The 13,006-nt window shown below is 48.1% G+C and overlaps 1 protein-coding gene across 1 annotated transcript in view; it reads left to right on the forward strand.

Annotated features, from left to right (window-relative positions):
* Positions 1-12,618, forward strand: part of Ksr2 (kinase suppressor of ras 2) — a 287,352-nt gene extending 274,734 nt beyond the window's left edge. The window contains exons 11-15 of the mRNA XM_055605953.1: positions 5,377-5,418; positions 5,956-6,028; positions 10,029-10,077; positions 11,801-12,168; positions 12,585-12,618. Coding sequence (XP_055461928.1) covers positions 5,377-5,418; positions 5,956-6,028; positions 10,029-10,077; positions 11,801-12,168; positions 12,585-12,618 — 566 coding nt within the window. The remainder of the gene's footprint in view (positions 1-5,376; positions 5,419-5,955; positions 6,029-10,028; positions 10,078-11,800; positions 12,169-12,584) is intronic.
* Positions 12,619-13,006: the final 388 nt, after the last annotated feature.

Genomic DNA, 13,006 nt, shown 5'->3' on the forward strand with positions numbered 1-13,006 from the left:
GGCTACCTAAGGCAGGTTTCCATCACTATGCTACCTGGGAAGGGGCTGGAGAGGCGGTTCTGTGGGGAAAGTCCTCGCTGTACAAGCACGGGGTCCTGGTATAGTGACACATGCTTGGAATCCCAGCGCTGGAGAAGTGGAGCCAGATGGCTCACGGAGGCTCACTGGCATCCAGCCTAGCCAAATTGTTGAGGTCTAGGTGAAGTGACACCCTGTCTCATAAAACAATGGGGACAGATCCTGAGGGATGACACCTACAGGCTAGCTTCTGGCTTCTACATACATGTGCACGCACCAAGCACGCACACATGCACACTCACAGGCACTTGCACACACGAATACTATTGGACTTAGCTTCTGAGGAAGCTAGTTTGTCCGTTGACGTTTCAAATGGAGTCAGCAGTGTCACTGCTAGGAATCTCTGTTCTGACTCTCACCCAAGAACACCGGGATCTGTGTGTAAGGACATTAGTCATTGCAACAGTGAAGAATTGAAATCATGTCGCGTGCCCGTCAAGAGAAGGGCTGAATGCGCTGGAATGATGCTCTGCCGCCATTTGAAGGGACTCGGCGCTCTGCAGAGATTTCCCAGTGTGCCAGGACATTTAGCAGTAAGAACAAGCGACTTGCAGAACGAGTGGTACACCGTCGTTCTGTTTACTGTGAATCATTTCCGTGCGTTTCTGCATTGCGAGTGTGACGTCGGCCGGCGCTTCATGGCTGTTGCTAGTGAGCAGATAGGTTTTGGCTTTCTTGTTTATAGCGTTGGGGACTGAACCCAGGGCCTCGTGCGTGAAGCAGGCACTGTATGACTGAGTGCCACCCCTTGCCCACATATGTACTTCATAAGAAAAGCGTAAGACTGGTTCTCCCCTGAGTGGCTGCACCATTTGACACCACCAGCACATGAAGACTCTGGCTCGATTTATTTATTTATTTATTTATTTATTTATTTATTTATTTATTTATTTAGAGACAAGCTCTCAGTATGTGGCCCAGCCTTGCCTCAAACTCACCATCCTCCACCTCTGCTTCTGGAGAGCCACTGTTATTGCTGTGCCCCACTAGCAGAGTCCAGGGAGGGTGGGGAGTGAGTGTGAGTAGGTGAGTACAAATGATGGATTGTGATGCTGAAATGGAAAACAAAATACAAACTTCCAGGTCTTCCCAGGTGGCAGGCATCTGGCTCCCGGCCACACTCTTGATTCTGAGCATCTGGAGATGAGGAAAGGAGCTTGGAGTGTGGCTGGCTGTAAGATGTTGGGTTCTCTGAGTATGTAAGCTAATGGTCGGATGTAACAGTATCACTAGCCGATTGATCCGGAGCATTCAGGGGTGTCCAAACGGGGCCATGAGGTAACCCACCTGGCGAGCCCAGAGCACAAGGAGAATGAGGTGTTAGCAAGCCAAGTGTGACATAAGCCAAGTGTGACATGTGCTGACTGGTGCTGGTGGCCACATCTGGCACATTGGATTGACCGGTGCTTCCCATCCTTCCCTGAGCCTTCCTGCCCTGTGGACAAACCCAGTGTAGGTCAGCAGGGAGCGTCCCTGAGCACAGCTGAATCTGCCTTAGGGCCCCAGCTTTGTTTTGAGTGGCTATGGCGTCCCCATGGACTTTCAGGTGCGGCTTCCAGGTATCTTCTTCCTTCGGAACCATCCCGGCACACAGCATACGCAGACACTCACTCATGCACTTACACATATGCTCACCACTCCAGGAAACATAAAGTTCTGGTGCCTTAGGAAAGGAGAGACAAGAAAGAAAGCCATCTTTGGTGGATACAGCCAGATTTCTTTTCCTATCTGTTTTTGGTTTCATAGGTACATAGACTGTGTGGTTAGCACAGCCACCCCTATCACACTCTAGCATCCCAACTTATTTCCCTCTGAACCCCTTCTTCCCACCATTAGAAAAAGATACTGCCCTCCTCCAGCAGGTACCATAGGCAGCAGCTTCTCAGGAAAGGAAGAGCCTCCTGAGCCCAATGGAGGGGCTCACGGGCACCTCCTCTACCTGTGGGGGAGAGTTGGGGCCCAATCTGGTCCAAGTACCCACGGCCGTCCTGTGTTTATGGTTGCCAGGGCAACGTCATGTTTGGATGGCAGCATTTCATCAAACTCTTTCCCACCTTCTGTCTTTTTAGTTCTTTCATTTCTTTCTCTTTCTGTCTGTCTTTCCTTCCTTCTCTCTCTCTCTCTCTCTCTCTTTCTGTGTGTGTGTGTGTGTGTGTGTGTGTGTGTGGTGTGATTGTGAGGTGCATGTATGCATGTAGTGTGTGTATGTGTGTGTGTGTCGGAGGTGATATGGATGTCCTATACTCACTGGTCATTTGTGGCCAGCACTTTGACCAGCTCTGAGTCTCTGTAATAACCATCATGTCACCATCTAAGGGCTGGCAGGATTTCTGAGATTGCACACGATCTCAGTACATCCTCTCTTTGAACCCTGCTGCCACATCATTACGTGGCCATGGGCATTTTTTTCTTGCTCTCTGTCTATCCTCTCCACCCATACACCAATGCCATAAGAACAGGAAACTTGACTGCATTACACATTTTATGCCCCAAACGAGCAAACAGAGTACTTATGGGATAGTGCAATGTTTGTTAAGTGACTAAATGAATGAAGTAATGACTTAAATCCTGTGTACTTCCTAGGTCAAATTGTCTTCTTGACCTTCAGAGGGCATCAGTCTATAGATTTCATTAGCAAGCACCCAGTGAGCATCAACTGTGTACCAGACATTAAATGTAGAATCATGAACAACCTGCTATATCTCTGTTTTAGAGTTCTAATACCATTATAACAAATGATTACAAACTGAACAGCTTAAATAGCACAAAGTTACCTTTTGTTTCTCAGGTTAGAAGCCCAGAGCAGGGACAAAACTTAATGTCTTAGTAAGCCCAGGTTATCCTGGTTGCTATGGTTTGGGGCCATTTTCTTGTTTTTGTTTGTTTCCTTTTGTTTTCCCAGCTTCTGACAGCTGCCCATCTTCCTGTGTTTACACCCATTTATCATTCTACTTGGGCCTCTCTCATCACCTGTCTTGACCGACTCTCTTTGACCCCTGACTTCACTCTTACAATCACCTATAGAATCACAATGAGGTCATTCATATAGCCCAGGCTAGCCCCTGTATCAAAAACCTATATAAATTTATCTTCAAAGGCCCTTTGGCCATACAAGGCCATTTAGTCATGATTCTCCAAAATTAGGACACGAGCAACATTTATTAAGGAGCAGAAACCAAGATCTTGCTATGTTCTTCTGGCTGGTCTTGAACACGTGGTCCTCTCACTTCTTGAAAGAACCTGACCAGCATCCCACCTTCACTGTGGGTTAAGAGTCTCTCGGTGCAGTCAGAGCTGGGGAGGGCTGAGATGCAGAAGTTTCTCATTTTGTAATTTTAGCCTTTTGTTGACAAGGTGGCTGTGTATGAGATTTGTATTGGTTGGTGTAGCCAACAAGGCTCCTGGATTTGTGAGCTGCCTTTTGTTGGACAGCTGTACTTTGTGACCTGGAACAAATTATTTCCCAGTCTGTGTACCTATGTTCTGGAATCAAAACAACCCCACTGGCATTCCAAGGCTATCTCAGACTAGGAAGTGGGCTAAGCCAAGAACTTACGGTCTTTAATCTTTGATAAAAAAAAAAAAAAAAAAAAAAAAAAAAAAGAGGCGATTGCAGTCAGTCATCAACATATGTTTCCTACCTGCTGTGTGGGCACTAGGGATCCTGAGGCACTGGGATTTACTCTCTGTCCTGCAGGAGCTTGTAAATCAATGCCAGCCTCAAGGGGGGCGTTTCATCTGCACAGGCCCCCACTAACAGTCTCGCGCTTGAAGCTATATGGCCGTCTCTTGGTTCTAAATCATTCTTGTCTGTTAGTTAAGAGAGCTGAGAGTCCATTTTTCATCACTTGCTAATGCATTCATCCTGTGGATCCAGGGCTCATGAATATCACAGTCCAAGGATGCTCACGCCCTTGTGTAACATGCACATGGTCTCCACATATCCGCCCATATGCTAAACTATCTTTGGGTAACGTGAAGCGCTGAGCACTGGGTGAATGCTGTGTAAATGGTTCTAATGTGCTGTTTAAAGACTCACAGCAAGGAAAAAAAAAAAACGTACATGTGGTTGGTACAGGCAGAGTTTGTTAAAGAAATTTTCTGTCCTAGATCAGTTAAACCTGCCAGATGTCCTTACTCAGAATTTACTCCTGTAAATTCTGATGTTCCAGAATTTAGAGTGATGGTTCCAGAATCCTGGGCCCAGGACTAGTATTGTATACATTTTGCCTGTGGACACTGGAACAGGGAAAAGTTTGCATGGGTTTTATGAGGAACATAAACAGAGAAAACACTCAGTGCTTCTAGGCTCCAGGATCAGACCTGGGTCCTTCAGGTGGCCATCAGCAGTCCCTAACTCTGAAGGAAGAGATAGGGTCCAGGAAATGTCTTGGTGGGGGAAAATCCTGCTCTCTGAAAGAGTGAAATAAAAGGGGAAAAGATATGCACAACCTAACCCTGGCCCTCACTTGCTGATTCCCTTGAAAACTTTCTTTGCCTCTGGTCTACACAGCAATGGCAAAGGTTTCTAATTTGCCACTTGCTCTTTTGGGGTACGGTGCTAGGAGTAATCTCCACGTCTGTACCTGCTGAGACAGAAGGATCTTGGTGGCTGGGATTAAATCGCAGATTTTCAGGGGCACAGATTATTCTGGATTATGCTGAATTCCATCCCATAAGGGGCAGGCAGGAAGGTCAGCAGGAAGTGACATTATATAGGAGACACTTGCTGGGGCGGGGGGCAAGAAGAGAGCTAGACTCTCTATTGAACATGCTCGCTGGAGAAGACAGAACTGCCTCCTGAAAGACATTGGATTGGATTCTCCAGGGAATCCAAATCATACAGCATGTCTGTGGCCCTTTAAGACTCATCCAGCCTCCAGACTATAAAGGGATCTGTTAGTGCTGCCAGGAGTCATGACATTTATTGTCACTTTATCACAGTGAAAAGAAAAACAAAAGCCATACAAAGTTTGATGCTGAAAATTTGCATAAAGGATCTATAGAAGCAAAGATTATTTTGGATTATGTCTTCATGGTGTGTGTGTGTGTGTGTGTGTGTGTGTGTGTGTGTGTGTGTGTGTGTCACTGTGCCTTTGAGAGGGCGTGGCCAGATTTTATAGTGTGAGATGTCAAATGTTTGCATCCCACATGGTCCTACTCCATTATAATTCAGGGTGTCTGCTGTAGTGTAGACAGTCTTGGGGTTGTCAGGAAATGGCTGTGTAGTGGTGATGGGAATGAGGCTTGGCCAGTACCTGGGTGATGCTCACGCTGCTGTTCTCTGCTTTTTTCAAGCTTCCCACTACTACAAATATAAGCAACAGTTCATCTTCCCAGGTGAGTGTGCTGGCAATTGGCCGTCGGAGGATTGGGGATTGCGAGGGCTGGTAGAGAAAGGTCAAGAGCGGAGAGGAGACTAGTGGGGTCTCCATACTCCAGGATAACAATGGACATGGAAGAGGAGAATCTAAGGGTGGGAGATCCCAAGAGCACCATGAGACCCTAGAATGTACCCAGCACAGTGGAGGCCCAGAGGGTTACCTAGTCAAAGGGACTGGAGTTGGCCTTTGGAGATGTGAACTGAGTGGCCCCCTTGACCCAAAGGGAACTCAGGAGTGAGGAGGATTCAGGGACGGGCAGTGGATGTTTGGTACTCTGTCTGGCTCCCTTTGCAGTGAGGATGTGTGCTCAGGATCTCTAGATTGCTGGACCATCTCAGTAGGCAAAGCCCAGGCGGGTGAAGCAGGGGGAAAGAATGCTGGCCAACGTTGGAAGCCATGGCACAGGGCAGGGTTGCTGGCTGTGCTTCCTCTTGGGAGCTGAGGGTCATGAGTTCTAGGTCTTATCTCTAAGAATGTAATCTCTGCCTCGCAGATGTGGTGCCTGTACCGGAGACACCCACCCGGGCGCCCCAAGTCATCCTGCATCCCGTCACCTCGAATACAATGTAAGCGACTTCATCCTTTACCGAAAGCTTTGGTACCTTCAGGTTTCTTGGTTCTTCTGCTGTCACTTTTCCTTAAGCCTGAAGGGTGGGAGTTGGGGACTGAAAAACATGGGGCGCATACAAGGGGCCTGGCACCTTGAGCTGAGAGAGAAGTGATGACAAGCAGTGTGAGCGTCCTTGAGCCAGCTCTTTCTGTGGCTCCGGCCCTGTGGGGCACCTACAGTTTCTAGAAGTTACACCATTACCCCACAGTGGCCGCTTCATGGTTCCAGACCACTGTCCTAGGCAACAGCTAGACTTTAGTGTATATCATGGTCTCCCTTTTAGAAACGATCATTTCAGCTGGGCCTGGTAGTACCTGCCTGTCATCCTAGGTACTTGGGAGGTCCAAGCAAAGGAATTACAAGTTTAAAGCCATCTTGGGCAACTTAGTGAGAGTGCCTATCTCAGAAGCCAAACATCTGAAAAGGGCTGAGGATCTACTTCAGTTGGAAGGCTCCAGATTTAATACCTAGTCTTGAAGGGAGAGAGGAGGTCAGGGTGAGAGAAAAAAAAAAAAAGATTAAGGAACTATTTGGTTTTCACACAGGATCAACAAACCCTAGCCTGTCAGACAAATCCCATCTGTCACTTGTTTTTATAAGTAAAGTTTTATTGAAACACTGCCATGCTCATGTGTTTACAGGGCCGAGGCTGGCTGCCTTCTCTGTACAGCAGGAGGGTTAAGGGGTGGTAAGGAAGCATATGGCCCACAAACGTTAAAAAAAAAAATGACTCTGGCCCTTTGCAGAAAGGGCCTGCTAGCCTCTGTTATTTATATCACTATAAAATGAGGAGAAGTTAATTTGGAAGAATTTAGAGTATTCTGTGAAAAAGAAAGGGAAACTCCACGCTTGGAGTTTCATTCTGCTAGAATGCTCTAGTGTGCCCTCTCATCCTATTCATATGTTTGTGATTCATGACGAAGGCAGTTAGAATCATTATGATCCTGTTTTATCTTTAATGTGGTGACACTGATTTACCCAAGGGACTCAGGGGTACCTCTTAGAGCAGTATCTTAAAGACTACAGGGTGACAAACTGATGTGAAATTTAGATTCCCTCCTGTAAACAAGGTGGCTGTAAATGTCTTGGTGCATCCATCACTCATTGCTTAGACAACCAGAGAGGTCACCCTCCTTCGCTTTTGGCTTCTGTGCTTGTGCCCAAAGTCTGGGGCATGCTGAGATGTGAGGAGTTTCCAACTCTCATTTCTGCCTGCCTGCTCTTTCTTCTTGCCTCCCTAATGGTGCCATCCCACTTGACCTCCATTAGGACTCTGTGAAGAGCCGACATCTCTAAAATCAGAGGAGCAGTGTCTTGTCAGCAGGGACTCTGCTGACCTAGATCTCTAGGTCATTCCTCTGCTGCTAACAAACCGGCCCCACAGTTGGTACAAGATGAACTCCAAGTTATTAAGGACAGTGAGAGTCACTGCAGTGGTGTGGGGGACTACCTGTGATATGCTTGAATGTGTGAGGAGTGATGGGCGGGAAGACTGCAGGGGGATGTCTTTGAATAGCCGAGCAGCTGGAGTCCCACCTTGAAACAGAAGGGAGTGGGCTGTCCCTGGATGGCTAGGCAAGGAAAGGACTCCTGTGTCCCCACAGACTTCTGCCCTACCTCCTAGGACTATACCATATATAGTGGGTTAACACGTGTCACCCACACTGGTCCTTCCTCTCCTGTTTAGCTCTTGCACGGATATAGATTGACTCAGTCAGCAGAGCCTGCAGTTCCCTGAGATCTGAGGGGGAAACTCCCCCCACGATAGGATGGGAACATGGAGTTGGCTAAACTTCTGTCAGAGAAATTTGAAGGGGACATGGTTTCTCTGGTGATGGCTTTGTCCTACTTGTTCTGAGTTTTGTGTGCTGTCAGCAGCCAACCTTCTCTGTCACCACAGCGCTCCATAAACACATCATGAAGTGTAGAAAGCTTCTTCAAAGCACCTCTATAAACTTGCTGTATCCCACATCCCCATCACAAAACTATGCATTCGATGGTGCCCTCACACTCTTGGTACACAGACGATTATACCATCAACACACAGTGTGTCCCCAATACCCTTAGGGTGTCCACAAAACTCAAGTCAGACCCTACAGACAACACGCCCCGTCATCCCTTGCGCTGCCCACACACGAACATAGCTTTTTATACAGAATACAGCCACGGCTTTTGAGCTTTGCACACATGACACACATTCACACTTGTGACTTCCCACCCAGAAAAGCTCTTGTTTTCCTTCCATGGGTCTTGATTCCGTGACATAGGTCAAGCTGAATTACAACACGACTGTCTTAGTCACTATCTTATTGCTGTGAAGAGACACCATTACCAAGGCAACTCTCATCAAAGCATTTAATCGATTTAATCAGGGGCTTCCTTACAGTTTCAGAGGGTTAGTCCATTACCATCATGGCGTGAAGCATGGCAGCATCGTGCTGGAGAAGTAGCTGAGAGCTACATTCAGATCTGCAGGCAGAGAGACAGAGACAGACAGACACACAGATAGGCAGGCAGATGGATAGACAGCCTGGGATTGGCATGGGCGTTTGAAACCTGAGCACACACATCCTCAGTGACACACTTCCTCCAACAAAGCCCCACCTCCTAACCCTTTCAAATAGTCCCACTCCTTAGTGATTAACATACAAACCTACAGGAGGCCATTCCATCAGACCAGGACAACCATGACCTTCCCCATGTGCTCAGCGAATCTCCTTTCTGGGAATTCCACAACACTCCGTTTGTTCAGGTCAGTGGTAGCTGCTGGAGCTTGTTGCTTTCAGCCCCTCCCCCGCCCTGCACCCCTGCTCCATTCAGCAGTAAAAAGACTTAGCTTTGTATCAGGAGCTGTGCTGTCTCCAACTCCAGAGCCTCCTTTTAAAGACACGCCTGGTGCAGAATTCCAGATAAATGAAGGAATGAATGAATTAAAAATAAACAAATATGTATTGATATTAAAAATCCTTGTGGAGGGGTGGGGCTGAAGAGCTCCCTCAGTAGCCAAGAGCACTTGCCAAGCTCTTGCAGGGCCCCTGAGACTGGTGCCCAGCACCAGTGTTCTGTAGCGTGTTAAGTCTTATTTCTATTGTGATAAACTTGATGATCAAGGAGGAACTCTCAGGTCACACTCTGTCACTGAGGGAAGTCAGGGCAGGAACTCAAGGCAGGAATCTGGAGGCAGGAGCTGATGCAGAGGCCATGGACGGTGCTGCTTTATTGGCTTGCTCCCCGTGGCTTGCTCTGTTTTCTTTATTATTCAACGCAGGACCACCTGCCCAGGGGATGGCACCATGCACAGTGGGCTGGGCCATCCCACATCTATCATTAATCAAGAAAATGCCCCACGGACTTGCCGGTAGGAAAATCTGATGGAGGCATTTCTCAGCTGAGGCTCCCCTTCCCAGATAACTCTAGTGTATGCCAAGTTTTTTTTTTTTTTTTTCTGTTTGTTTTTTTTAAGCAGCCATAACAGGTGGCCTCTAACCCCATGAAACTCCAATTGCTCTCTGGCTTTGACAGGTATCACACGTTTGTGCACATCCACACAGAGACACACAATTAAAAGTTAAACTAAATCTTTTTTTAAAGACCCACCTAGCAGACTCTGACCCTCAAGTTTAGAAACGTGATTTATTCTTTCCCAACGTACATTTGGACCTCTGAGGATTTGCTTACCTGTGGCATTTTCCCTATTTAAAAGGAGGCTGCTATACCAGTTAAGGATGAAGCAAAAAGGGAAGCAAGCCCCGAGCAAACCAGAACTTCTTTTAAAATAATGGTTGCGTGAGCTCTTTCTGCGCTCAGCTGTGGATCGTTTGGAATGCAAGTGTTGAAATGACACGGGAGGTGAAGGTTTTGGGGACACCCCATACCATCTTGGACTCCTGAGCATGGTTCACCTCAATACTTGGTTCTAAGGATGACAAGTGTTTTTCCCCCCCTCTTATTTACAGCTTGGAAGGAAATCCGTTACTTCAAATTGAAGTGGAACCAACCTCCGAGGTGAGAATTGGAGTTCGGAAAGTGGCTTTTGCTAGAGACTGGCAAAACCTCCTCATGCCTTGGATGCTGCAGAGGGCTGGGGGTGGAGAGACAGGGTACGGTGGCTGTTTGATGGATGCTCTCACTCTAGGACAATTAAGGGCCATAGCCCCTCCAGGCGCTGAGCCTAATGGGCCGTTCTGCTGTGTGCATCCCGGCAGAGCCAGTTGGATGGGAATTGGCCTGGGATTTGCATTGTTAGGTAAAAAATTAGCTCAGGGCTGGGGGAACCGTGAGGGGGGATGTGCCCCACTGCCTTCAAAATAACTTACAGGAGCAGGTGGGAACCCCAAGGATGCTGGCTTGGCAGCACAGTGAGGAGGTTCTGGGCTTTCTTCCATCTGTGCAGACTGCTGAGGAAGTAAAGAAACAGCCCGGGGAAAGGCCATTGGGCCTGTCATCTCGTGCTCTGAGCTGAAAGGGCTGGAAGCAGGGCTCCAGGAAAGAGGGCCACATCCCCTTCTGAAATTGTAGCCGAAGCTTCCTGGCTTGATCACCCTCCGTGTCATGGAGAGCCAGCTCATACATAGACTTGGGGTTCACTGAAGAGGGCACTTTCTGAAGTCATCTTTCCAGGGTCTCTGGACTGCCCACTGCGTCTGACATCTGCTCCCCTCCCCCGCCATGTTAGAAAAGAATCCAATAGACAAGACATCCCCAAGCATAGACACCAGCAACGCCTAGGCATTCTTCCTTGATTGATCACAACCCCAAGACTCAGATGGCTAAAATGCAGGTCTTGCTGCAGACCCGTGGATGTTTTGACCCAGTAGATCTAGGTGGGGGCCTGAGAATCTGCATTTTGCTCCAGCATCCCAGGGGATGTTTGATGCAGGTAGCCAGGCTGGTGCTGGGAACGTCAGGTCTCATCATCTCATTTAAAACCTCACACCACCCCCTGGGGAAAATTTTTATCTTCCACTTCATAGTGAGATAAGGAAAGCTCAGAGGGACAGACCAATTTTCCCAAGATCGCACAGGCCAGAGGCCAGCTCACCGGCTCTGAATGTCCGGTTCATCATTGGGGCTGTCTGCTCTCCTGTCTCCCAGCTACCTGGAGACATGTGTGCTGTGGAGATCAGGACATCTTGGAAGACACACAGCTTGGAATTGTGAACTCTGCCAATCTCTGAATCAATTCCAAATTTCCCGGATGAAGCTGACAGACAGCCCATGTTGATGGTTGTCCCATGTCCCATGTAGACACAGCAGCACATCCATCTTTTAGCCTGCTGTTCCTGTCATACACAGACTGTCAGGCGAGTCAAAACCAATATGGTAGACTGGATTGCAGAGATTCAGAAACCTGAATCTAAACTGTCCTGCTTGGCTGTGATCCAAAGTGAAGACCTCTTGGAGTGACCAAGATCCCAGTTTGCCCAGGATTGACAGGTGTCTTGGGACATGCTGCTTTCAATGTGGAAAGTCCAGCCAAACTAGAATGGTTGGTCCCCTCAGCTTTTCTCCTCTCTTAGCACAAGGCTGTGGGCCACCTTGTCCCTCCGGTAAGTCCTTCACTGTGGTTTGATGCTAATTCACAGACAGCTGGGGAAACAGCTGTGTCTACATATGGAAATATGGAAGTATGTCCTGCTCTCCACAGCACACAGAGTACCCAACAGATCCCTAGGGAGGATGGAGCCGGGGTGGCCATGGCACTGACCTCTCTCCTTTCTGGCCACAGAATGAAGAGGGCCACGATGAAGCAGAGGAGTCTGAGGATGAATTTGAGGAGATGAACCTGTCGCTGCTCTCAGCCCGGAGCTTCCCTCGAAAGGCCAGCCAGACCAGCATCTTCCTTCAGGAGTGGGACATCCCCTTTGAGCAGCTGGAGGTCGGCGAGCTCATCGGGAAGGGGCGCTTCGGGCAGGTCTACCACGGACGCTGGCATGGTGAGGTGGCCATCCGGTTGATTGACATTGAGAGGGACAATGAGGACCAGCTCAAGGCCTTCAAGCGGGAAGTGATGGCTTACAGGCAGACAAGGCACGAGAACGTGGTGCTCTTTATGGGAGCCTGCATGAGCCCACCCCACCTGGCCATCATCACCAGGTCAGTCCCTTCCACTCAGATGGGGGCTTCTCTGGGCTTTGTTCATGTTAGTGGTATCTTCAGGTCTTCATGGCCCACTCACAATCATAGGGAGCCAGGCCTGACTCTACCCTGCATGGGTGCATTTCTGACGCTTGTGTCTCCTTATGTAAAATGAGTGGATTGCTTTAGACATAGCCTGCTTGTGTAACATGCCCATTGGGATATGTGAATCAGCCTCTCAGGCCTTACAGTTTCTGCCTTAGGAAGTTGGTTCTGCCACTGTCACACAACAACAGCCAGAGACGATATATGGATGAATGTGCATGACAGTGTTGCAATAAAACTTTATTTATGAACCCAGGTGGTGGGCCAGATCTTCCCCATAGTTTAATCTGAGATGCTACTGACTATGATTGTGGCTCTTGATGTTTTAGAGTGTTTGTGGAGCTGTTACTGCCACTGTTCTGAGTATCCTGCATTCGTGAGCTGCAGGAGGTTGGGGCAGGGTGGGGGGAGGATAGTTAATAGAGATCAGCTTTAAGAAAATGGCTGATGATACCTGAAGTAAAACCTTGGCCTTCACACACATTTAAAATCATAGACATGAGCACCTACAAACATGTGAACACACACACAAGGTGAAGAGATAGGTCAGTCAATATCTAAGTCTGATTCCAGGATGTAGATTAAAAAAAAAAATAGCTAAGTGTGGTGATGCATGCTTATAATCCAAACTCAAGGAGCCCCAAATCCCAGAGATCCTGCCTCACAAGAACAAGGTGCCTGGGAAATGACAGCCAAGGTTGCCGCCTAGCTTCCGTGTATGCATGTATATTCCAGGACACAAGTCAAGCAG

This window comes from Psammomys obesus, unplaced genomic scaffold (assembly GCF_907164565.1).
Source record: "Psammomys obesus unplaced genomic scaffold, mPsaObe1.curated_primary_1811, whole genome shotgun sequence".
Classification (NCBI taxonomy): Eukaryota; Metazoa; Chordata; class Mammalia; order Rodentia; family Muridae; genus Psammomys; species Psammomys obesus.